The sequence below is a fragment of the Asterias rubens genome, chromosome 10 (assembly GCF_902459465.1).
Source record: "Asterias rubens chromosome 10, eAstRub1.3, whole genome shotgun sequence".
Lineage (NCBI taxonomy): Eukaryota > Metazoa > Echinodermata > Asteroidea > Forcipulatida > Asteriidae > Asterias > Asterias rubens.
The window spans coordinates 11,757,152-11,784,430 of record NC_047071.1 but is presented as its reverse complement, the minus strand read 5'-3'; the positions used below and the strand labels follow the sequence as shown (position 1 = coordinate 11,784,430).

The window sequence follows — 27,279 nt, the reverse complement described above, 5'->3', positions numbered from 1 at the left end:
GTATGTCAATGTAAGGCACGAACTTTGTAGGTCAAAGCTTTCGAAGGTAACAATTTACACTCACTTAAAAAATCTCATTTTGTAGTCTACACACCATGCTTTAGTAAACATGTTTGCATAAAATTAAAATAATTTTACTTCTGAAAGTAAACATTTTGAATCAAATATGGACTGAGCTGAGCTCTGTCAATCTGCGTTCTGAAAAGAACGCTAACGGGTTTTAGGCTTATCAAGTAAATTTTCTATTGTTTACGTAGTTCCGAGTATGCACACATAACCGAGTAAACTGAATATTATAGTCTGCGGCCACCTTGAGTCTTAAAAATACCCCATTCTTTCCAGATACATGTACTTCGTTCAATTTTGGTTCAAAATCAATTCATCAGATAATGTTCGTTGTAGCAACTTTTGTAGCATTTAGACCCAACTGTTTTCATCTCACGTTATTCGCGTCTCTTATTGGCCAGCCAATAGTTTTGAATTCAGAAACAAATAATATTAAAGAGAAATAAAACGAGTAAATATACAAATTTGTAAAAACAATTAAGGAAGTTTAACACAGAAGATAAAGCACCAAAAGGCTTATATAAATGATTATGCACCGTTGCCTATAAATACGTACACAATGCTCAAATTACTATAGAAATTACAAATAGCTATACCGTGCGTCTCAAAAAAATCTATACACTTTTGAAATGGCTGCCGAATGAAAAGTATATGATTCTGGAGGAAAAGGTTTAGGTGTATGGATAGCTTATTATCTCAACTTTCACATGACACCATAAAGTCTGAAAATAATTTATGATTGTGTGAGCAATGCTCACTTTTGTGAAGGGTTGAAAGTAAGGCTACGCAGGAATTAGCCTTCCCTTTGTGAGAGGTAAGTCCTTTGTAGCTTATACAATTCAATCCAAGATTTCGGCTACTTCAGGTCAATGGGTAACCTGAAGAATAAGTAGCCAACATCTTTGACATTCCTGTTTTCAAAAAAACGTATTATTGAACAATCTTTGTACATAATCCCCATCTGATTATTAAGAAAAACCAATGAAATGTTCAACTCATCTTACAATAACTGAAATGCGGGATGAAGGTTTTTATTCAAAGTCACAGATGTTAAAAAACAAACACAGTTTGTAACATGGAAATTGCTACATGTACCATCAGACCATCGCGACTCACATGAAGACACCACTGAGTCTACCAGGGAAAGTTACAATGCTACAAGAACAAAAATGCATTTCCTGTTCACTTATGAATATTTAAAAAATGGTTTAATAAACCATAAACTTCACTCAGCAAACCAAAACTGATCGAATTTGGGCATGAATTTATCACATCACCCTCAATTTTGTAAGCTCTCAAATTGGAAGGCTAATTCCTGCGCAGCCTTATTTTAAACACTTCACAAAAGTGAGCATTGCTCAAACAATCATGAATTATTTTAGGAATTTTTGGTGTCATTATGAAAGTTGCGACCATAAGCTATCCATAAACAAAAACTTTTTTTCCCAGAATTGTTTATTTTTTATTCGGCAGCCATTTCAAAAGTGTGTAGGTTTTTTTGAGACACCCGGTAGATATGATTGGTTTAGTACGGAGAAGATCATGTTAAGTTTCTGTGGATTTTTTTTCCAGAAAAATTTCATATTCACGTATTCAGGCATGACACTCTTCCTATAGTCTGTTTTCCTTTTTTTTTTCGCCTTGAAAAAATCTGAAAGAAAGCAGTTAAATAGGCTGAAATGTCTATTTGAGCCTACACTATAATGTACACATGTAGGTCAGACTTGTATTCAATTAATATTCCTACTATTTTCAAGGACCAAATATCATGCCTGAGGAAAAAGAGTCAAACTCCACATTTTTAAGAAATTCGCCAAGTGGAAGTATTTTTGTATCAACTACGTCGTCAAGCCAGCAGTTGATCAAACCTGAAATTTGGCTCTACTGCCTCCATTCATTACTGAGCCGTTGTGTTTGACGAGTGTGGATGTGTTAGAGTTGTTTGAGTTCAGCTCGGATGCGGGTGGGGGAGGGGGAGGTGGGGGTTTGGGCGCACCACCAGAAGGAGGTTGAGGGGGAGACACTGGTGGTGGTGGTGGCGGGGTGGTAGGCACTGGTTCGTCATCAAAGACCGGAGCCGAGCGTGCATTCAGCGTAGCGTAGTAGTCACTGTACTGTGATAAACTCGGTATCCGCACCAGGTGATCTGTGCTGGCAGTGTCCATTGCGTCGTCGCCGACATTCTGGTAGGTCGTGTCGCTGGTCGCAGAGATTCCACCGTGAAACTGCATCTCAGGCTCCCCGTTGTCCTCCTCGTAGGCGCGGTTGAGGTGACTGAAGTTCGAGAGCGGTCCATCTCCGTTCTGTTTGGCGGAACCATCGTGCTTGGATGGACTCCGCGAGGCCTTGACGATAAAGACGCAGCACAGGATGACGATGAGAAGAACTATCAATCCTCCTGCCGCGCCGACAACGGCAATTAAAGTCGGTGTCCATGGCCCAGTTACGGCTTGTTTTTCACCACCTATGGGGGGGGGGGGTCAGGATAAAGAAACATATTCAGTTTATCCTTTTTATCATTTATAAAATTAGTAGGGTACATGGCCTTAGATTTCAAACCAGAACTATGTTAGAGGCATAAATAAGTAAAAAAAAAATAAACTTATCATTTTAATTTGAAAGAAATTTCCCACTTACATTGGTCTTCTCGGTAAGCGCCGACTAGTTGGTTTCCAGGGGTCCCCTCAGGACACATGGTGCAGCTATCTTGCTCTGCTTTGTTCTGGTACGAGTTCAGCTGACAGTATTTACACTGGTTGCTCGCCGCATCATGGAAAGTTCCAGGAGGACAAGATACTGATTAAAAATTTAAAAAAAACCCAGAAAAAGTTAATAAATTTGATCATATATGGTTAGAAGCAGTGGAATCAACTCCAGTTTCAACTCACTTCAATTAGGGAAATTCATTTCGGCCTTGTGTACATCAAATTTTCAAAAACTCTGAAAAAAAAAATTTTTTACTGAAGGCCTTTTTTAGTCATCTGGAAGACCACAAATTTGTAAAACAAAGTTGTTTTCTGTCATTCTCTTTTTTTTTTTTTTTTTTTTTTTTTTTTTTTAATTTTAAGCATATAATTTTTATTGGGATAAACCAAGTGAGAAAACTGGTCTTTGACAATTACCAAAGGTGTCCACAGTGCCAGTAATAAAAAATATAACTGGTAAATAACTCACAGCATCCGTCGGGACTAGATATCTGTCCAGCATTGCACTCCCATGTGTAGTCCGACACCCCAATTGATGATTGGTCATTAGTTATCGTCGCTCCATCCACCATCACGGTCAGCAAGCCTGTGGCTGCGGCTGTCGTTGCAGCATCCACGGCGGTATCCAACTTCTCCATCACATCAACGGTGGTGTCCTCTTCGGATGCTGCGCCTGTGATTGTAATATCTGCCGTCAGGTCAGCCGGAGCGCGCTTTCTCCTCGCACCATCCCCGTCGTCCCCACATGACATTGCCAGCTGACATGGTGTGTCATTGGAGTTGCATACCCCCAGGGTGGTGAGGGAATCCATGAGACTTGAGGTGGCTGAGTTGGCACTGTCACACTGTGATGAGTCCACTGGAAATTTGATTGTGACGACCTTGTTGACGCCATTGCCAGGTTTCAGTGCTATACAAAGAAAAATCAATCAAGTGTCTTTAAAAATAAAAACGATTTTTGGGGTTGAACAAAGAATTGACTAGAACGGGATTCAAAACCAGCGACCTCCAGAATAATGTCTAAAACAAGTCTTAAAAAAAACGTCAAGTTTAAAAAACTAAAAACTTGGTGGTTTATTTTTTTAATTTTACATTTGAATTACAGCAGCCGAAAGATAGAAACAAACGGAAGATAAACGAGCGTGTTGCCTTGGATCAAGCAAGCAGGTCTAGGAAAAGTGTTTGAAACCATTTGTTACAAAATGCATATGGTTAGAAAGTTTTGTTTAAAGTAAACTATAATGATCAACACAAGTATGACTCGAAAATTGCATGGTTTTCTTGTTTTGCAACAAACAGTCTGAAAAGTTCATATATTTACTTTGTATGTCAGCTCTTGTACTCAATAAAATATTTCAATGTTTTTTTCCTCCAAGGGCCAAATATCACGCCTGGGGTGTTAACATTTTAAGTTATCTCACAAGCGTGATTGGCAATTAGGGCCGAAGGCAGAGTTGGATATGGGCTGCAGAAGTGCTATATTTTTTTGTATTTCCCGAGTGAGCCTGTGATAACGTTTTTATCTTCAAACAAACTTGGTGCATGGCATAGAACACACAAGACGCAGGTAGTGATATTAGCCGTGCAATATAGATTTAATATCACCATTCTATTCTGCAAATCTGATTGAAGGATTAGCGCGTACTTGAAGATATACAATGTTTACATGTTTATTTAGGGTTTTTAGTCTATTCTATGGTTTTTATTTTAAATTGTTGTCCCTTCCTCTTATCGCTGCGGTGTTTTGTTGTGGGTGTAGTTTTTTTTTTTCAATAGTCTGGTTTTGCTTGTGTTTTAATGTTTTCTTTTGTGTGATTTTTAAATGTTTCAGTGCAATCAGCTTTTTATATTGTATAATTATATTTTTATCGTTGGCAGGGGTCTGGTTTTACACATCTTTTGATGACAGTTTTTATACTTTTGTTTTAACCTTGACAGCCCCTGTACAACTTGTAACTATTGTGTATGTCTAAAGATTTAAAATAAAAATAATACATCAAACAAGTTAAAAATACTCACGGACACAGATGTTTGAGTTGGGTCTGGGATCCCAGGTTGCAGTATTTCCTCCGTATTGACATTCATAGACATTGCTATCGACAGCGTTCCCAAAGCCTGGGTTACACTCGACTTCGCACCGGCGATCAGCTCCGTCAACAAAGCAGTTTGCTTGGCCGTTATCCGGTGGGGAAAATACGGCACAATCTTTCTCTATGGGAGGGAGAACATCAATTTTACAAATTTAGTCTTTTAAGGGTCACAAAGTGTGGGACTCAAATCAGATTTCAGACACTAACATGCCCAACTCAAAAAGAAAAAGAAATCGCTGCAGAATTAGATCATCATTGTATTACCTAAAGCTTTTCAGCAGAGAATTTTTTGCTTGGCAATTTTTTTTTTTTCGTCGAATGTCTTTCCTTCAAAAAACAAAGTCTACAGATACATCAGTTGTATTAATTCATTCACTCACTCCAAGCATTAGTGGTTTATTAAAACTTTAACAAATCGCAGCATCAGCCAAATTTAAAGTAAATTTACGATAGACAATCGTAAACCGCTTTCTTCCATGTACTGCATCTCTCTTGAACTTCTTGCCTGGTGGATGTTTCCTCCCATCCTACAATCTGGACTGTTTGTAGAGGAATGTCAATTCCTGCCTCCACCTCTCCTGAGTTATTTTCATGTTTAATCATTTGTCTTCTTGTAGCCCCTTACCCAGAGTGGTTTTTAGCCTTGTTTGGGGCGAACTTCCCAAAAAACCAAAAAACAACAACAATAGGAGTATTTAAGTATATAAAAAAAGCAAAGTCAAGCAAAATGAAATAACTGCAAAAAGTTCAAAGTTAGTACCGGTAGTACAGATCATCAATGGAAAATCCAGGCAGTAGAAGAATGAAGAGTGTTTGAAGTACTTGAATAGTATAAGTAAAAGAAGACATCTTTGTGTCATGCCTACCTTTCTTGTAGACAGTTACGGTAAACTGGCACTCGCCTATGTTACCAAAGGTATCATGGGCCTCCACGAGGACCGTACTCGGAAAGCCATCTGCACTGGCCTGAAAGTTTGATCCGTTTTGCGGTGCGTACTTGATCGCGTTTTCTGATTTAAGAGCCAGGTTATCGGTTGCAGTTGCTGGCAGCCACTGGACGGCCTTAGAATCTCCGATGGTAATGTCGGAGACATCATCTGGACACATTACTACAGGAACCTCTTGGTCTATTAAGAAATTAAAAACCAAAAGATTACTACCTGATTTTAACATGGATATTGGAACACAAAAGTACCACAGGTAAAGGGAAGTTTAAAAGGATTTTTTTTTGTACAATTACTTAAAGCCAGTGGACACTTTCGGTAAACAGTGTTGTCCAAGGCCCACACTTCGTGTATCACAAGGCCCACACTTCGTGTAAATAACAAACCTGTGAAAATTTAGGCCATCGGAGTTGGGAGAAAATAACGGGAAAACCCACCCTTTGTTTCGCATGTTTCGCCGTGTCATGACATGTGTTTTCGTTGTCGAGAATTGATAATTCTTTTAATGTTTTCTCAAAAAGTAAAGCGTTTCATGGAATAATATTTCAAGAGAAGTCTTTACCATTACCTTCTGTAAAACAGTAAACCCTGTAAGTTATTTGTAAATCTGTGATTTTTTTTTTTTTTTTTCTGTTCCGAAAGTGTATAATGGCTTTAAAGGGTTTTGTACCTAGAAGATCATGTTTTTGGCCTCAACGTGAATGAAGATATACAATGTATCCTATCATTAGTCTTAAAGTTTTTTGATAAAAAAAGGAAAGTCACAGAGCAATGTTTTTAGGAGAGTTGCGTAAATCCGTTGTCCCATGCTAAAATAATGTTTGACTCACTGAGACGAAATATTGTGTTTGTGAAGTTTTTTTTCTAACTTCTAAAAAACTACAGCACCTCAGCAAGTAGTTTTTTTAGGGAAGCTTTCTACCATCATTATCTGTATGTTTAATGTAAATCTGTGGACGTTTGTTCTATTGTGTAAAACCAAAATGTACCCAAACCCTTTGTATGATTTTGTACAATTAAGTTTTTGTTTACCTAACAACCTCTTTGTTGTTAAGTTTTAACTTTTAAATACGCAATAGCCAAGATGGCATCCCTGTGATGGAAGTTGACGATATGTCTGTTATATTTATTTGTGCTTGTCCCCTGCACCCCGCACCTACACCTGGTATGGCCAACGAGCCTTCACAGTCAGTGCACCTACATAATGGAACCCTTGAGCTCTTCACATCCGTCAGGCTTCATCTCTTGAATCCTTCAAAGCCATGTTGAAGACTCGTCTACTTTTAAGCTAATAAAGCTAAGTTCTTATAATTTATGTTTAATCCTAGCGCTTTGTAACTTTTGTAAAAGGCGTTCTATGAATATTATTTATTATTATTATTAATATTATCCGTATCTTACCAGTTATCCGTATCGTGAAACTACACTCGCTAACGCGGCTGCCTGAATCCGTCGCTATGAGAGTGAACCTTTTACCCTCCCTGTACTCTTCAGTGAATGTGATGGTCGTAGGGAAGGTTAGGGTCGGGTTGCCAACAGTAACCACAGGGAGAGTGTTACTGTCTTTATCCGTTGCCGTGATAACCAGGTCAATGTAGGCTGTCTTTGTGCCGGGAGTCATGGGAACGGTGAGACTGCTCGGACAACCGGTCAGGACTGGAGGAACATCTGAAGGGAAAAATATGAAACCAAAGTTTAATTGTTATTTTCAGTGTGAAATGGGAGTGGTTATGAGAAGTACAGTTGATATAATATAAGTAAGTGAACCAGAAACTAGTTCATAAAATGGTATTTTTAACTGAGATTTTGTTTCTGCAGTTTTGCCTCCTTTGGGGTCTTTTTGACACATCAGGTTCCTGGACTGACTTATAAATGGGTCGGGTAGAATCCTGGTCAATATTCCCTTTCCATGAAATATGCTTACATTTATCATCCAGAACGCACAAATTAATCCACCAATCAGATGCTCAAACTGGAGGGTGGTATATAAAAAACTATAACCTACTTCCAGTATTTTTATTGCACAGTGCGTATTGTGAGTGTCAACGCGTCACTCTCAGTATACGTACACTGCAAAAATTACCTTCTAAACTTTGTGCGCGTGCATGCTTTTCGTTGCAATAACGTTCTGAAATGTTAAACTTTGCGCGTTGCACGTAAGACTGAAAGATAAATTTGTTTAACACGCGCGCTTGTGGAATACAGCCAAATATAGCCCCTGCGTCCCATATCCAACGAGGTCGAAGCACTATTTTTTTTTCCTTATTCACCTCGCGCTTGTGTGATAACTTATATTATGCAAGCATAAAGACACTATTGGTTGGCAAACACCATAGAGATGTGCACTAAGCAGACGCACGTGTGTCTCCGTCACTTCACCATCATCCCCATAAAAAAAAGGCGCAATGTTCCTTCATAATAAGCAACCAAAGCGTAAGTTGCGCACGCATAACATGCATCATTCATTGGGAGGGTCTACTCTGACCCTTGTGTTATTAGAGTGCGGTAAATCAACTTTCCAGAGAACAGACTAATGTTGGTGGACTTACTTAATGCAATCTCGCAGTTGACCCCGGAGTAGTCTTCTTGGCATACACATGTAGCTTGTTGATTGTTGTTAAGGCATGTACCTCCGTTGTAACATGAGAACACAGAGCATGGATCTGTTGCAAGAATCACAAATCACAAGTTATTAAACCTACCTGTGGAGCTTTCATTGAAAGCTTTCAATCAAAACAAATTTAGCAAAAAAATTACTTGGTAAATCGTAACAGAGAGCTGTTAAACGTATACAAAATTGTTAGAAACGCTACCTCTGAAGTAACAGTTTTTGGAGAGAGGTATTTTCTCACTAAAAGTTTTTAATTTTAAAAAGACTAAAGTCAAATTTGTGCAACAGTGGTATTTTTCCTTTCAATATTTTATTGCAACTCTGATGTCCAAATGAGTAAAAAAAAATCACAGATTTGTTATTTAATGCATATATATATTGGGTCACTGGTCCTTGACAATTTTATAATCAAACAGCTGTCGACACTTTAATTGTAAACCAATTGTGGAACTTTTCTTCACAATTTCCATTAAAGAAGTACAATTGTAACAAGATTTCAAATTTCCAAATAGTTGTATTAATAGAAAAGACTAAAATATATTATTAAATTTGGTTTTACACCTATGTGTGTTATTTCTTTTCCCGAGTTCTGTGGACAAACTTCACAAGCATACTACTCGGATGGGATTCGAACCCACAACCTTTGCAATTCTAGAGCAGTGTCATCAACTAGTCCAGTCTAGTCTAGTTGGTAAAACCAATATTATTACTCTTCATCCCTGATGCAAATTTAACAGTTATTAAACAAATGTATAACGACCAAAGGAAGAAGGAAAACCAAAAAAAATAAGAAACTAAAGGTAAAGTGTCATGCATGAATCGTTTCTCAGATTCAAAAAGTTGGTTTTGATTTCTAATCAATTGGGAGGACACTTGCTACCATTACCCTCTTTATAACAAGCTTCCCTTTGTCGTGTAAATTTTGATAGTGTGCGTTTTGCGGTCGCAGAGGTGATCTTACCTTGTTGTTCAATTTTGTCTCTTTTTTTCTTTCTTATCGGTATATAGTGGGGTTAATTTACTGAGGGTCCGCCTGACGCTTATTTTTTGTACTTTATTCTGTTTAATATAAATGTTTGTAATGCAATGTTTTACTAAATTTTTGCTACTTTTTTAACTGTTGTGTATTTTTAAAACCATTTTGCTATTTTTGCTAACATTTTTATCCCGTATTTTAATGTTTTTCTTGGCTGTACAGCGCTTTGAAACAGTGTTAAAGTGCTTTATAAATGCATTTAAGTTAAGTTAAGTTAAGTCATGCTCATCTTACCTCCGCTGTACATCGAGCAATTTTCACCCATGTAGTTCTCCTCGCAGTTACAGGTCCTACCAGAAGGGCTCTGAAAATCTACTCTGCATTCACCATTTACACATGGATCGGGAGTACACGGATCTGGGAATGAACAGTAAAATGCATTTCTTGTTATTTTTAAAAAGTTGTGTACATGTACACAACAAAAGTTTTGTAAAATGTGTAAATTTGCAATAGGGACACCGCCATAATAGGGCTAGATAGCTCAGTAATTGGTAGAGCGCCGGCACGTTAATCCGGAGGTCGTTGGTTGGAATCCCACTCAAGTCATCTCTTTGTTCAACACCCAAAATCATGTGTAAATTTGTTGTGTGAGTTGTTGTGTTGTATTGTTGTAGGCACAGTGGGCACACTCCCTTTGGATATGTGTGTGAAGTTTATCTAGGTAGACAAGCTCTCAGAAATATACAAATCCCGAACTACAAGGGTCCAGGCAATAGATGGATTGCACTAAGCGTCATCGACCGCCATCTTTGATGAAATGTGCACGCGTGCAAGACTCATCATTGGCATAGAGTTGTGCGCTGCACAGCTAATTATCAAATATGGCGCTCGGTGACGCTATGTGCAATCCATCTATAGCATAAAAAAAACAACCATAAAATAAAAGCTACAAACCTGTATAGATTTCACAATTTATCCCAGAGTACGTTGGCCCACAGTTACATGTGTAGGTTCCATCACCAACCTTATTGCAAGTTCCTCCATTAAGACAGGTTCTTAAATTGCAAGATATATCTAGAAAGAGAAAAACAATAACCATACATCAGTACTTAGTACTCGTTTGACAAACAATTCAATGTAATTTTTCTATACTCACAAGAACAACAGATAGAATGATCCAACAGTACATGTATAAAAGAAGCAAAAAAACATGATAAATGACAATGGTAATGAAAATAGTACAGTACCGGGTGTCTCAAAAAAAAATATACACTTTTGAAATGGCTGCCGAATAAAAAAGAAACGATTCTGGGGGAAAAAGGTTTTTGTTTATGGATAGCTTATGGTCGCAACTTTCATAATGACACCAAAAACTCCGAAAATAATTCATGGCTGGGTGAGCACTGCTCACTTTTGTGAAGTGTTTAAAATAAGGCTGCGCAGGAATTAGCCTTCCAATTTGAGAGCTTACAAAAGTGAGGGTGATGTAATAAATTCATGCTCAAATACGATCAGTTTTGGTTTGCTGAGTGAAGTTTATGGTTTATTAACCCATTTTTTTTTTATATATTCATAAGTAAACAGGAAATGCATTTTTGTTCTTGTAGCATTGTAACTTTCCCTGGTAGACTCAGTGGTGTCTTCATGTGAGTCGCGATGGCATGATGGTACATGTGGCAATTTCCATGTTACAAACTGTGTTTGTTTTTTAACATCTGTGACTTTGAATAAAAACCTTCATCCCGCATTTCAGTTATTGTAAGATGAGTTGAACATTTCATTGGTTTTTCTTAATAATCAGATGGGGATTATGTACAAAGATTGTTCAATAATACGGTTTTTTGAAAACAGGAATGTCAAAGATGTTGGCTACTTATTCTTCAGGTTACCCATTGACCTGAAGTAGCCGAAATCTTGGATTGAATTGTGTAAGCTACAAAGGACTTACCTCTCACAAAGGGAAGGCTAATTCCTGCGCAGCCTTATTTCCAACCCTTCACAAAAGTGAGCATTGCTCACACAATCATGAATTATTTTCGGACTTTATGGTGTCATGTGAAAGTTGAGACCATTAGCTATCCATACACCTAAACCTTTTCCTCCAGAATCATATACTTTTCATTCGGCAGCCATTTCAAAAGTGTATAGATTTTTTTGAGACACACGGTAGAGTCTAGGGAGAAAAGGAGGCTTGTTGAGAACAGCCCTTGGACATTAAAAAAAAAAAAATGGGCTGTCGTGGATAAGAGCAACGAACTAAAGCTATGGCGTTTCTGTTCAGCAGAGTGTGGGTTCGAGTCTCGGTCAAGACACCTGTGATTGATTGATTTAGCTTAACGCATATTTTTTTGCGCAGACTGTATACTTCCCATGGAGCTGAGATGGATGAAGGACTGAATTAAATGACCCAATGACCAGGGGTACAAATGTTGGGGCCCTTTGAGAAGCCCTTCGGGTGTGAAAAGCTCAATATAAAACCGATTATTTTTATTCATCATAGTGCTTACCAAGTTCGCAAAATGTTCCGCCAAATCCAGGTCTGCATTGACAATCAAAATTATTTAGCTCGGTGTAGACACATGTTGATCCCTCAGCACACTGGTTGCTCAGTATACAGTGATCTATGAAAAAACAACAAAATGTTGGAGCTAAATTTCCCGATATTAAAGGCACTGGACATTATTGGTAACTACTCAAAAGATTTAAGGCCTGAAGCCGTTTGTTATGCATCTGAAAGCAGCCAAATTGGGATACACCAAGTCAGAGTACTGGTCTTTGACAATATTACCAAATGTGTCCAGCCGTCGATTTCACAAAGAGTTAGGACGAGTAAATCTTCCTAACTTAGGATTAATCTTAAGGTCTGCATGCTACAGTGCAAGGTTGGGACTCGTCCCAAGTCCTAAGATTAATCTTAAGTTAGGAAGAGTTTTGTGAAATCGACGGCAGTGCCTTTAATGTAAATCTGTGGAAGTTTGTGTTTTATGTAAAACAACAATTTACACAAAAAACCCTTTAAAAACAGTTTGCAGAACTTACTCGTATATTCGCAGTTATCTCCAAGATAAGCAGCTTGGCAGGAACATGTGTATGATATCCCATTATTTGCTGGGACACATGTACCCCGATTTGTACATGACACTCCAAAACAGGCACCTGTATTGTGCAGAAAGAAACATCAACTTTTAGAAATATCTTGTTTTGAGCTTGTGTGTTTTGATCGCTAAGTATGTGGGCTACAAAAAACTGTAGATTTAAGAGTAACAATATTGAAACATTTGATTATGTAGGGTTGTATTATTGTATAGTTGCCTGTCAGGGGCTCGTTGATTAGGTTGATTGGGTACTCTGAGGACGGCACAAAATGTGTGTACGATGGTATTACAAATATTGTAGCCTATAGGCTTAGCTTTTATGTTTCACACAGTTTGGAATAAGACTAGTAGACTCTTTCTTGGGTTTTCCTGGTGCTGTCAAGAGCTTTTATTTACACAATAAAACTCCAAAGTAAATAATCATCAAGCGTACTGCATGCATCCCTGGCATACTGAGGTAACCTGGTTGATCGGCTTTGCCATTATATAATTGACATATATAAAAGACAAAATTTGGTGGGGGGGGGGGGGGATATTTGATGTATCAAACAATTCATCTGTGCATTTTTTAATCTCATTTGTAAATTTATTTTTGTGGGATGAGGGGTGGGGGTGGGGATGACAACAATTCTTCACGAGGGCAGGCCAGTATTGCTTCATTTTTGAAAGTTAAAGTGCACCTAGGCATTTTCTCCTTGGTAAAGGGCACCCTATGAGGAAATTGAAAATTTCTACTGGAGCATTTGAAGATCACAAAATCACATATGGCCAGGGGGGGGGCATGGAGGCAATCACCTCCGTTTAGATACGGTTATTGTGAAATGCGCTATATAAGAATTTGTTATTATTATTATTACTAGCGGGCAACCCGCGCTCCGCGCGTTTTCAATTTCACAAAGCACTTAGATTGATCTTAACTTTGTATCAATCTTAATTGTTAAGCAAAGAGTGACGTCACAATACCAATTACCCTGTCCTTGGTTGTACTCTGTTTCGTTAATTTTTTCCCGTTCAGTTTATTTTTGTTCCTGTCCCGTATCATTTATTAGTCCCTTTTCTGTTTTCTTTTCCCGTATTATTTCCCCAGCCCCGTAATTTTGTTTTCGTCCTGCGTCCTGATCATATGTCTATCAGCCTGTTTTTCCCGTTTTATGTTACTTGTCAGTCGAATTCATTTTGCTAACTAAAGCTTTAAAATAATCTGTCATGTGCAATGAATGTCCAAAATGCGTACACTTTTAAGGCATGTTTTACTACCAAAAAAGTCGTGTGTTTGTGGAGGGGGGAGGAGGTAACAAAAGAGGTGTAGATGTCGCGAGTTATAAAATAAAAATGAATGTCCCCATGTGTAAACTTTTAATGTAAGGCGTGTTCTATTCAGTTTGCTTGAGGACGGATGCATGTGTCCTAAACAAATGGAGCTGCGTTATAGGTGCCGTTCCCCCGTCCCCCTGCCTCTCCCTGTCCCAAGTGCTCTAAAGCCCGCCTCCGATCTCCATGATCCCGTCCCGTATCAAAAGTTTAATAAAAGGTGCCGTTCCCCCGTCCCCCTCCCTCTCCCCGTCCCGCATGAGTGTCAAGACGAAGTCAGCTCCTTTCTTCAGTGTAAATATGGCGAGGTTTGATGCGGTATCCAGGGAGGAGATCCAATAACACACACACACACACACACACACACAAATCGGCTATTTATAAAGAGATTAAGTATATACATTTGTGAGCCTGCGAGGGGCGATCGAACTCTAGTTTCACCACTTTCAAATGTAATGGAAAAAAACCTACCTTGTAATTCACAGTTGTTTCCAGTAAACTGAGGCGGGCATGTGCAGGTGTAGGCCGTGTTGCTACTCTCTGCCGAGCATGCCCCTCCATTAACACAGGGGTTGCTATCACATGGGTTTCCTAAAAACAGGAAAGGAAACCAACATTATAGTCTTTAAGGATGTCAGATTTTTGGCCGATTTGACCCAAAAATTTTGATTTAAACGTCAAAAGGTATTTTGATGGGGGTCGAGAAAGTTACAAGCTTTCATTTGAGCCATTGCTCGAAAAAGTCCGCCAATTATTAGTAGTAGTGAAATAAAGTGCTCAAAATTATTTTTTGTCGGGATCCCGACAATATATCACGTGACCAATTCTTATGTGTTTTATAAGAAACATTTTAAATTTTTGTCATGGTTCCTGACCATTAAAAGTAAAAGTTAGACTTGTTTTCGTTGCAGCGGGTGATACTCTTTAAAATACCATTCACTCAAAAAAATATATTTTTTAATGCTTGGGGCCAAAAATCTGACATAGCATCTTTAACAACCTAATATGACAATTTTATTCAAGCTATGTATTCTTGTAACTATGCTATTTTCAGTTCTTCAAGATCTCCTTGAAAACATTATTTTATAATAATCACTTCTATTTCATGAACTAGCAGCATAAAGTCTAAGTAATGGTTGTGAAATATATCTTTTTCTCAAAAGAATGACTTGTACTGAGATGTTTAATTTGAAGATAAAGTAATAATTACTGCTCCACAGCACATACTAAACTCTTTTAGGCGGCGTAAATTCACTTCGCTTTCGCAATTTGCGTGTAGGAATGCTCTCTCTCTCTCTCAATAATCCTAATTTTAAGGCTTCCCAGCACTATTTATGTCATTTATAAACTTATCATTAAAAAAAAAAGGTAGGACAAGAATGTAGCCCGGTTTTATACCTGCGAATGCTTCATGCACAGTGGATAAGAGCAACGAAGTAAAAGCTCTGGCATTGCTGTTCAGCAGAGTGTGGGTTCACTTTCTGTCGTCCTGATTACCCAATAAGGGCGTATAGATTATTGCGTCACCAAAATCGCTTACATTCACACTCACAGGAAATATGAACCGGAATAAATAAAGCATATAAATAAGTTATGTTAAGCTGGATTTATGCACTGACCTGCTTGCACTTCACAGTGGATGCCTGAGAATCCAGGGGCACAACTGCAGATGTATCCGCCACTTACAGATCCACTGCGGAAGCACACCCCTTCATTTAGGCACGGTGACACCGGTAACAAACATGGATGTACTGTAGATCAACAAATTTGTTTTAAAGGAACAATTACAGAATTGGTCAGAAAATGATCACAGATTTACATCAAACTTACACGGTCTAATGATGAGGATAAAAGAAAACATAGAAATAAATAGTCTAATTTCATGTTTGGAGTTATCGCTCATTTTTTCCCCACTATTTTCTTCATCAAGTGCTCACACTGCCAGCAAATGTTTTGTTAGCAAAACCGATTCTGTAATGTTCCTTTAAATGATTAAAAGAGTAACAACAAGTTTGTTCAAAGAACAAACATCTTCTGTCTCGTTCCTTCCAGAGCGCTGCTGTGCATCTTTGGAACAGTTTACCTCAAAAAGTCAAACCTAGGCTGAAACTACTGGTCAATTTAAAACTTGGGTTAAAACACATTTATTCAATCAATTTTATCACAGTTAATTTAACTCCTTTCTGCCTTGTTCAACAAATTTTTGTCTTCTTAAAGCGCATAGGGACCTTACAGTGATATGTGCTATACAAGTTATTATAAATATTATTATAAACACAAGGGGAAACTGACTGTGGGCACATATGAAATATGTGCCACTGGGTACGAAATAGATTCCATATCTATTAGATTTGGGGTTTAAAACCATAAAGAAAATTAACTGGAGCGGGATTTGAACCAACGACCTCTGGTTAATTATTATTAACTTACTTATCATTGTTTCACAATAATCACCCTGGTAGGATTCAGGGCAAAGGCAGATTGTGGTCCCAAATTCATTTTGAAAACAAGTTCCACCGTTCTGACAGTTACTCGTTCCGCACGGATTATTAGCTGCAAGAGAGAAAACAAGAACATGAATATTTGAAATAGGAGACAATATTTAGAAAAAAATTATAAAACAATCAAGGTATTTTTCTTAAAAATACTAGACACTATAATGACGCAAAATAATTGTTACCTTACTTGGTAACAAGCAATGCAGAGCTGTTGATAGCATAATGTTGTGAGAAACAGCTCCCTCTGAAGTAACAACGTTTTTAGAAAGAGGTTACTTCTCACTCACATATTCAACGACTTAATGACGCAAAATACTTGATACCTTATCTTGGTAACAAGCAATGCAGAGCTGTTGATAGCATAATGTTGTGAGAAACAGCTCCCTCTGAAGTAACAACGTTTTTAGAAAGAGGTTACTTCTCACTCACATATTCCACGACTTAATGACGCAAAATACTTGATACCTTATCTTGGTAACAAGCAATGCAGAGCTGATGATAGTATAAACATTGTGAACAACGGCTCCCTCTGAAGTAACAACGTTTTTAGAAAGATGTAATTTCTCACTGAAATATTAAACGACTTAAGCCTTTTTAAGGCATTTAATATCACACAAATTTGTGCAACAATTCATTCACAATTTTTGAATCTGTTATATGTTTACCTTTAAATATGCACCCTGTCCAAAAAGGTTTTCTAAAGTAAAATTTTTGTAATGGTAAAAGATGGATGTTTATCATGCAAGTTTTTTTTAACATGGTTGGTACTTTCATCATTTTAACATCTTGACTTATTTGCTGTAGGCCTATATATCAAAACAGGCACTTGGGCCCATAAGCTTTCTTCAATCAACAAATTAAGAAACAATTTAAGAATTATTTCCCCCAATACTTACACACAGTGCTACAGTCTGGTCCAGTAAAGCCAATAGGACACTCACAAAGATGTCCTGTTGAATGGTCAGTGCATGTACCACCATTCAAACATGGATTTGTGCTGCATGCAATAATAAGATCTAAGGAAGAACACAACAATAAGTTTGCGTTAAAAAAAGAAGTAATAACAATGATAATAATAACTAGATTTATAGACCATGTGACCTTTGTTTACAATAAGTGTGACCTTGTATATTCTTTGGCTATTCTGGCAGGCAAGATAGTGCATTTGCCATACGGGAAAGTTTACAATTTGTGTCATAATTTCCACATAAATCCAAGGGTTTATGAAAGTAAAAGCTGGACAAGTTTTGAGACGTGTCCCCTCTTGTCATATCAAAACTTGATAAGAATTACACAGTGCAATGTCCATAGAATACAATGTTTTCTTCCATTGAGCGGTGTACAAATCGTGCCTGCAGGAAGTCCAGGCTTGGTGGCTCTTTTGTAAACATGCGATGTCACAAGTCACATCGTCTATATAGCGCCAGCCGCCATATTACAAACAAAACAGCTACTGTACATGACTTACGTTCACAGACGGTGCCGTGGTGGGTCCCGGGACAGTAGCACACAAAAGAGCCATCTCTTTCTTGGCAGTAACCATTGTTCAGACAAGGATTGGTCGAGCACATCGGAGTTCCCGGGGTTACTGTCACTACAAAAAAAACACAAAAACATGAACAAATGTTATTTAAAACAAAGATAATTTCTTGGTTGTTGTTTATTGAATTGTCCTGTTGTATTGTTCATAGGATTTACTGTTGCTAGAAAAACAACAACATTGAGAAAATTTTATTAAGACTATAGATAGGTTGTTTGTTGTTGTTCATTTAATAATTTGTCCTGTTGTCTTGTTAAAATACAGTCTCAACTGTTTTGCTTAATCCATTTTCATCTCTCTTGTTTATTTCTGTTTTTAATATAAATACATTTTTGTTTAAACAAATTTCATGCTTGCATGTATTGTGTATGACTCCTTAGTAGAGAAAAAAACCCAATGATAATATAAAAGACAAAAGAATGTACATTTTAAAGTTTTTTAAAAGGAACATTACAGATTTGGTTTTTGCTAACAAAATGTTGCTTTCACTGCCAGCACCTTTTTTGTTAGCAAAACCACCTCGGTATATTGCTTTAAATAACTGTCATTGTCTGTATGGCAGGCAGTCATGTGAAACCAAGAATAAAAATACATTATGTGTCACTGATGATTTTTTTTAGATAAAAACAGCATGCATGTGGCTTTGAAAAAAACAAAAATAAAACAAAGGCAAAACACCATAAAATCAACAGCTAAGGTAATTACATAAAAATTAATGTGCCTTTTCTAAAAAGTTGCATAATGTTATGTAAGTTACAATGAACTCCTTTACATTTGATGGATGCTGGTACAGCAGCTAAGTGCATATCTCTTATGTATGAAACCAGTTACACAAATTTATGACATCCTGATTAAATTGAAAAACCGCATTTCGTTTTGCGACAAATCATGACAAATAACGGATAAAAACATAAACCCAAGACATATAAAAGAAGGATGGAGTGTTGAATGTTTTTTCATCTGTTGATGAACAATATCTACACCTAGGATTAAGATGATGTTTTAGCACTTCAAACACATCAGAATTTCTTAAAGACTATAGTTTTTCTCAATGAGAGATTTATGTATCTTCTTTTGGTCAGTTGAAAATAAGCAGCAAAACGGAAAAACAAGGCTTCTTTCTGTGCATGGTGGCTTTATGTGCATGCTCTAAGCGTATGAAAACTGCATTTTTGCAACAAATAAAAAATCTTACTTCAAGAAAACAATTTTCTTAAGTATCCTTCCTTGGGATATAAGTATTTTTTTCTTATTTCGAGAAACATTATTTTTTAGCAGTGTACATCTTGTTTGGTAATTACATCTATCTTGTAATGTATGCTTTCCAGTAAAAAACATTTGTCCAACCCCTCAAAAATATATTTGGTCATACAGATAGATGGCCCTTTAATTTTTTTTTTAATGTTGTTATAATTGTTTAGTTTTTTTTTGGTTCATGCAGAAGAAATGCAAAAACATCCTCTATTAAAATGAGCATCATTTGGTGCTAAATGGTCCGTGCCAAGTTTTTTGTGTGCATGAACCCACAATCCATGACAAAGAAATTCTTTGCAAAAAATTATAATCAGGTAGGTAATTTGAAATTAGAAAATTGAGGAAGAAGGTTGATTAAATTTCCCTGAAAAGAGGGGAAAAGTGGCAAGTGTTTGCAATAACCCCCTGCAATGTGTTTGACTGATGGTTTTATAGAGCACCAAATTGCTCTAAAAAATGTTGGCTCTACTTGATAATAATATAACAGTATCGAAATCTTATATAGCGCACGTATCTACCAAACAAGGTATTCAAGGCGCTGAGTATATTACAAACTTTCAGAAAGATAGGTTATTACAGTGATGAATTCTGAGACCCAATTATTTAGCACCTTATAAGGGTTTACAAGGTGCTACGGCACATCACAGCAGCAATCAGAAACACCGCGGTGAACCCCTTCTCTTTTCAATAAGTGCACCTTTTTTTTAAAACATGCTTTACACAACTTTTGGACAATGGCTTTACGTCCCATCCGAAGGACCAAGCAATAATTAAGTGTCTTGCTTAAAGGACAAAAGTGTCACGACGGGGGATTCAAACCCACACTCTGCTTGTCCATCAGAAACGCCAGAGTTTGAATTCGGCGCTCTTAACAGCTCGGCCACAACACTTCCATATTTATGCATAAACAAATTGTGTTTGTAATACATGATCATAATCTTCCTGCGCAAGCCAAACACTAATCTACCCACAAAAATTAACGATACTTAAACAACATAGGAGGTACAGCCCCCAACACTGAATACACCCAATAATTACACAAATTAAAATAATTACAAAACAAACATGGTGTTCAAGGCACCTACTCAAAAAGAAAACATACCACAAATCATAGAATCATTACCACAAATCTAATGAACATGCACTACAAAACATGCATAATGTTTGTGTAGACAAATCCACATCTCCATGCAAACAATGTGGTATTCCAGTCTTACCGCTAGTTGAAGCATTTTCGCAGTGAGTGCCCACAAAGAAGTCGGGACATTGACAATAAAATCGCGTGGACGAAACGGCACTCCTAAAACAAATTCCATCGTTTAAGCAAGGATTGGGAGAGCACTGATGGTTTTCTGCTAAGTAGTGTAAAGTATGTGTTGAGGAACGAAACAAAAGACAAACAAACCGTTTTGTAAAATACATATAATATTTTTGGAACAAACTTTTGTGCCATTTTATTTTAGTTAAATTACTTTACAATAACATAACCACCAAAATTTTGTTTTCAATTAAGCTGGCAGGTTTTTTAAGCAATCTATAAATTTGCAGCCTTGCTTTTTTGAGCAGGTAGGCCCAATGCATTTGTATTTCGAAATACCCCCCCCCCCCCCCACAATGTTTTTTTTATTTTATTTTTGTTATCATGCAAATTATTTAAAATTTCTACCCTGTCTTCTCCGAGAATGATGTGCATGATGTACTGGGTCCAGAGAAAGGGAGTCTGTTTCGTTACATGTTGCAAAATTAAAAACAAAACAAAAACAACAAAAAATGTTTAAAATTTCCTCATATTTTGTTGATATAAAAATTCAAGTGTGAGGAAAAAAAAATCAATTAGTAGTAAACATGTGGGCATGTCTGCTATTGATAACCAAGGACTTTAACAAAAGGGATCCGGGAAAAAGTCACACCGGGGACAGTCCTCGGTAGATTTTGTGTACAAAGCCAATGTCCAAACAATGGGAGAACAAAGAGAAGTCCTCGGTCTGCACCATAAACATGGCTGTGTGTGTGTGTGTGTGTCTAACTGTTGAAGACAGAGCAAGAAGGTACTCATTTCGCCTTCTTTCAAAGAGAAGTCCTCGATTAACAGGATTCACAAACATGTGTGTACACAAATGTAAGTCACTAATTTATTTGCCCAAAAATTTCTACATTTTGTGTCAAAATAACTGCATACAAATTGATAATGTATGTAAAAAAAAAAAAACGGTTTTGAGATGTGCCCCTTTCTTTATATCACAAGTTGTCACAAGTTGATCAAACTTGTACAGTGCACTAAACATGCAACTTAAGACTTGATGTTTTCTTCCACTGAGCTGTGCATAAAACACTGTGATGTCACTCAGGATTCATGGCCAAAAGACTGACAACCCAAAAACACACAAACAAGGTTATTACACCCCTTGTCAGCACACCATGAAAAACTCTCATGAACGTCTTATACAAAAACAGCTTTTTCTAATGTTGTTTTCGGAGCTACGGAAGTGCTATACAACATCTTTAGATACTGAGATACACTACCATAGGATGATTCTGACATCATAAACGTATGACAATCCCATGGGATGACAATATTCTATAAAGTAAGATGTCAACTTTCTTGAGAATCCTACTTTCAAGAAGTTGTCATCCCCCCGAAATATATCTAAACTTCGACATTCTACTTGTAATTAAAGGCACCGGACACATTGGTAATTGTTAATGTTAGCATAAAACTTGTTAATGAGCAATGGAGAGCTGCTGATGGCATAAAACATTTTGAGAAACAGCTCCCCCTGAAGTAACGTAGTTTTTGAGAAAGAGGCATTGTACAAATCAAAACATAAATACACTTCATGCAGGCATGAAGCCTTTTATGTATGCTTTTGAAAGCACACAATTTTGTGCAACAAGGGTGGTTGCTTTTTGTTTCATTTAATTATTCTCTTGCTACTTCGATGACCAATTGAGTAATTGAATTGAGTTTTTACTTTACACAACTTGAGAAAGCTTCTAAGTTCATTTTTAGGTTAGTTTTTAGAAACACGTCTTACCTTCGCAATGCCTGTTCGTGTTCGTGGTGTCAACACATCCACAGTAATATGATCGCCCATCTGCATTTCTGAAGCAAGTTCCTCCATTCAAGCAGGGGGTCGGATCACAGGGATCGGAGGAACGGGCTGCACGAGACGAAAAGAAGAAAAAAACCAACAACCAACCAACAATTATTAATTGAGTCTGTGTTTTTTTTTCTGATATACATGTATAATTCAGCTCATTTATCGTTATGTATTATGGCATTTAGACGCTTAAAAAAAAAGAGAAAGGTGAGTTAAAAAAGGAATATATATATTTAAAAAAAGAAGTGTTAAAAAAACAAAAAACAAAAAACAAACTTAGAGCCGCATTACACACTTTCGGAACAGAAAAAGAAAGTTCACAGATTTACAAATAACTTACAGGGTTTACAGAAGGTAATGGTAAAAGACTTCTCTTGAAATATTATTCCATGAAATGCTTTACTTTTTGAGAAAACATTAAAACACTTATCAATTCTCGACCTCGAGAGTTACGGATTACGGTATAAACACATGTCAGGACACGGCGAAACGTGCGGAAACAAGGGTGGGTTTTCCCGTTATTTTCTCTCCCGACTCCGATGACCGATTGAGCCTAAATTTTCACAGGTTTGTTATTTTATATATAAGTTGTGATACACGAAGTGTGGGCCTTTGGACAATACCGTTTACCGAAAGTGTCAAATGGCTTTAAAGAAAACAAATTAAACAAACAAAAACTCACGAGTTAAAACCGCAGAGTTGATCCGAGTCCAGAATATATCCTCGGAGTAAACAATCGTCACTCTGTAAGAAAACAGAGGAAAATATATAAACATCTACAAAGATAATAGATAATGCTTAGTATGCATGACAGCACCTAGCCCCCCCCCCCCCCCACACACACTATAAGAAACATTTTGCCCAACTCCCCCACAATTAAGATTTAACAAAATGCACATGAATTTAAAAAGACCCCCCACCCCTTATCACAAGGTTCCCCCAGTACGACTTTGGCGAGTATTGGCTCATACCACAATTTCATAGAATCAGGGGAGGAGGGGGAGGGGGTGGGGGCTATAGGGGTTGGTGGGGGCTATACTCACAAAAATTCAATATCTCCAACGAGTGAAGATGGCGCCTTCCATTCAAGAAAGTAACTTGGAAACTTCACAGATTTATCAGTATGCGTGATGGAATCGTTGACATTTGAGCATGTTAGACCCTTGGCGCCACCATCAGCTGGCGGTATAAATGTTCCGACCGGAGTTCCAGTGTCGACTCTACGGGCCTGCATGAGGAACCCTAGAAACTGTACGTTGCCATTTTTGGCAGCAATTTCCACTGTGGTTGGAAAGGGATGAAGTATAATGGAAAGTTTCAATGGAAATTGAGATATTTTCTTTAGATGCATTTCATGATATTACGGAGCCTCTAAGGGACAGGTAAACAAAACTTTGAAAAAGTAATTACCAAAAAAGTTGATACTAATTCATCCCCTCGAATAAGCATTTCATTCCCTTAAAGGCAGTGGACACTATTGGTAATTACTCAAAATAATTATTAGCATAAAATCTTTCTTGGTGACGAGGTGGAGAGGCTGATGGTACATGTATAAAACATTGTGAGAAACAACTCCCTCTGAAGTGGAGTAGTTTTCAAGAAAGAAGTAATGTTCCACGAATTTGATTTTGAGACCTCAGATTGAGAACTTGAGGTCTCGAAATCAAGCATCAGAAAGCACACAACTTCGTGTGACAATGGTGTTTTGTTCTTTCATTATTATCTCGCAAGTTCGATGACCAATTGAGCTCAAATTTTCACTGGTTTGTTATTTTATGCATATGTTTTGAGACACACCAATTGTGAAGGCTAGTCTTTGACAATTACCAATAGTGTCCACTGCCTTTAAAATTAATTTTCGTTCTCTCGAAATGTTATTTTGAGGCAACAAAACAATTTATTATTTCTGAAAACAAACAAAAAATATTTTGAGGGAACAAATTATATTTTACGGTATTACAAAGGAACAAAACAATTTCATTGTTTTCCTCTTTTAATTTTTGTTTAAGGGGATCCGTATGATATGAAACACTGGGAAATACTTGTACACAACAAATTTTAACCTACTTCTAGTACATAAAATTCCTTGACGCTTTGTTGATGGTGAAACTACAGGTTAAGAGTTTGCGGTAACACCATGTAATAACAATCTCTAAATGAGTTGGGGTGGTTCTGAACAGAACTCGACGTTTCGATCAGTATGCTCTGATCGCCTTCCTTAAACGTTGCCGAGTATTTCCACAATGCAAAATTTCAAATCCTACTCATTTGATTTTACCCATGCACCAATTCTCAGTTAAGTTTTAGGATGAAAGTAAAACAAAAATTGTAGGTTTAACCCTTGCATAAATACCCTCAGTTATAGGATGAGTGCTTATCTCAACATCCTTTGTTTCAGATGTCCACAAGAAAAGGTTTTATTGATGTTTCGTATAAATTATGATTTGAATTTTTTTCCTGGCAAGCGCAACACCTTTGTCCACAATAGTCGAACATTTTATAGATCCAGTTCAATGAACATTTCACAAAATATTTCTACCATTGCAAAACTTGTGTGTGTTGGTCAACATTGCTTAAAAACCAAATGGCAAATTTGTTTTTTCAGCAACTCTGCCCATTGAAAATTGTTATTATTTTTTATTTCAAAACCTGAGTTCTGTGGAAAAAAATAATAACAGGCACATATCTCAGGTGGGACTCGAACCTAGGACCCTTGCAGTATTAGAGCAGTGTCCTACCAACTAGACCATCGAGTTTGAATCATGTAATTGCATTCACATCAGTGACATGGTTTAACAAAAATTAATATTCTTTATCCCCTAATGCACATTTTTAGGATCAGCAGTGACAAGTTGCTGTATTCTCCATGCGTCTCTTTAAAGCATTTACGAAAACAGAACGATGTAAAAAGTTTCAGTTTGTCAAGAAGCCAGAAAAACAGCAACAGCCACAGCAACACACGAAGACCGTCCGTCGACATTCCACGGGTTTGGTTGTTTTTGTTGTAGGCGCATACAACACTAAAATGCACAATGGGCGCAGGCACTAAGAAATCACTGAATGAAAAAACGTCATACTTTCTGTTTGAAATCTTGCCAGTTCACTAAGCACAACCCTCTATTTCCCATTCTGTGTCAGAGCTTCTTTTATAATGAGGTTGGACTTTTTTTAACTGCGTCACTCATTGTGTTTATTCGAGCCTTATTTGGGAAAAGAACTTTCTTCTCTTGCTTTTTATGAAAGAAATAATTGCCCCGTGAATCATATTACTGGAAATATGTTTTCATGCACTGACAAACTTTTTAAAATGCATGAATTTTCACAGGTGAGAGTGTGGGTGTCATCAGACAAAATGTCAGAATAGTTTGTCTTCGTGTCTTAATTGCTTAACATGGGCTAATATTGGATTTCACCAAAGAAAATTATATTTGGGGCCAATAATGGACTTTTGAAATTTTAATTCTCAAATTAAGGGTGATCTAAAGTTAGGACCAACTGAATAAATTTAAAGTACATATGCCTGCTAAAACTTGCAGGTATATAAAGGCTATAACTTTGATTCAAGCATCAACAAACGAAAACACTGCCAGTCACTTTTATTTAATGAAGTGCCAATTTAAAAAATGTCAGATTTGCAGGTCATAAATTGTTTGACACTGTGCGAAAGAAGTGTCACTGTATTTGTTTTGCATGATTTGATTTTATCTATAAATGTTTAAAAAAAAAGAAACCCTGCAATAAAAAACCCTCAAAAGACAGTGGCAGTTTACCACAAATTTGAAAAAGAAGTATAAAAAAATTGAAAACTTGTTAGTTAATTATTATAAACTTCTTATAAAGGGTGCTTTTTTGAGCAAGCAATTGATGACAAAAATATTCAGCCACTGGTCATCTATCTGGTGTAATAGACCCAGTAACTGGGGCGCTGTACTAATTTTGTCTTCTTCATTTTTACATTTTACGAAAGATAAATTTCAAAATGAGTACAGCGCCCCAGTTACTTGGTCTACTGGTGTATATTTATTGCAACCTATTGTGAATGTCAATTTGGATGGAATTAAACGTTTCTTTTGGGAACCCTTTTGTATGATTTTCCCTTTTTCTCTTGGCAGAGAAAAACAAAGATGAACCATGATTTTGGGTGGAACCTTTAGAGTAAAGTCACTACGAACTAAATTCTTGAAATAATATATGTTTCAAAAATATGTTAGAATACCCTTTGGCACTTATGTTTCTTGTTTTGAAAATGAGAAAGGGGATAAAACAACATGCCTTATAATTCGTCCATCTCAACGACTGACGAATTGTTCTAATTTTTTTTTTTTTTTTTTTCAACCACAATTTCTGGCCGGGGGATCCCAAACAAAGTCGACCATAATTTCTGAAATTACAATTCCAAAATTGTATAGTGATCTACTTTCGTTAAATTTGTTCCATTTTATAAGTACCTGTGATAGTTTGCTCCACCGTGTAGTCCAAACTGCTGGGTGTTAAAACCCAAAGACTCGACGAACTCGCTTGCGGTTGAATTTGTTGGTTAGTCGTTGAGCGATGTCCCGGTAGCAAATCCACGCAAGCGCTGGCCGGAGCGCCAGTTGGGTAGCACCAAACATCCCTCGAAAAACACGCACATAAAAACACCAAAATAACCAGTTTCTTCCACATCAAAGTCATGTTTTTAGAACTTATGTCTTACAAATACAACCGGGCAATACAGTTGCTCTTATGGATGGGTGGTATACGAACTCCTGTGTGGAGGATCAATGGTGGCTTTAGCTCAACGTTGTTGTTGTTGTTAACAATATTTATGTAAATTGCGTATGCTCTCCGGTTTCTGGCAACAGGTGATTTCGATTTTGTTGTATATTCTCTGTAATAAGGCGTGGTTTTTATCTCTGCTTTTAGAAGAGTTCTACAGCAAACACGGGGTAAATCCAGAAGCAATCTTTCCCTATCATCAGCTATATTTCCTTAGAGAAGAGAACCACCGCCTGCTGATTTCAGGACGAACTTTCTGAGGTTTGCGGTGAGACCAGATTTGAGCCCGATCAGGTGGCAATGAGTTCACTTGAATAGCAATTCCTATAA

The 27,279-nt window shown here is 37.2% G+C and overlaps 1 protein-coding gene across 1 annotated transcript; it reads right to left on the bottom strand.

Annotated features, from left to right (window-relative positions):
* Window positions 1–1,693: 1,693 nt before the first annotated feature.
* On the bottom strand, window positions 1,694–27,279 carry LOC117295824. The gene is made up of 20 exons (XM_033778590.1): window positions 26,640–27,279; window positions 23,235–23,472; window positions 22,874–22,935; window positions 22,126–22,251; window positions 17,765–17,890; window positions 17,193–17,312; window positions 16,229–16,351; window positions 15,418–15,549; window positions 14,270–14,389; window positions 12,432–12,548; window positions 11,900–12,013; window positions 10,347–10,466; window positions 9,687–9,809; window positions 8,355–8,468; window positions 7,207–7,473; window positions 5,728–5,988; window positions 4,791–4,982; window positions 3,241–3,681; window positions 2,704–2,862; window positions 1,694–2,530 (listed from the first exon to the last, which is right to left on the bottom strand). Exons 1-20 carry the CDS (start codon window positions 26,863–26,865, stop codon window positions 1,929–1,931), a joined length of 3,783 nt encoding a protein of 1,260 aa, XP_033634481.1. The 5' UTR covers window positions 26,866–27,279; the 3' UTR covers window positions 1,694–1,928.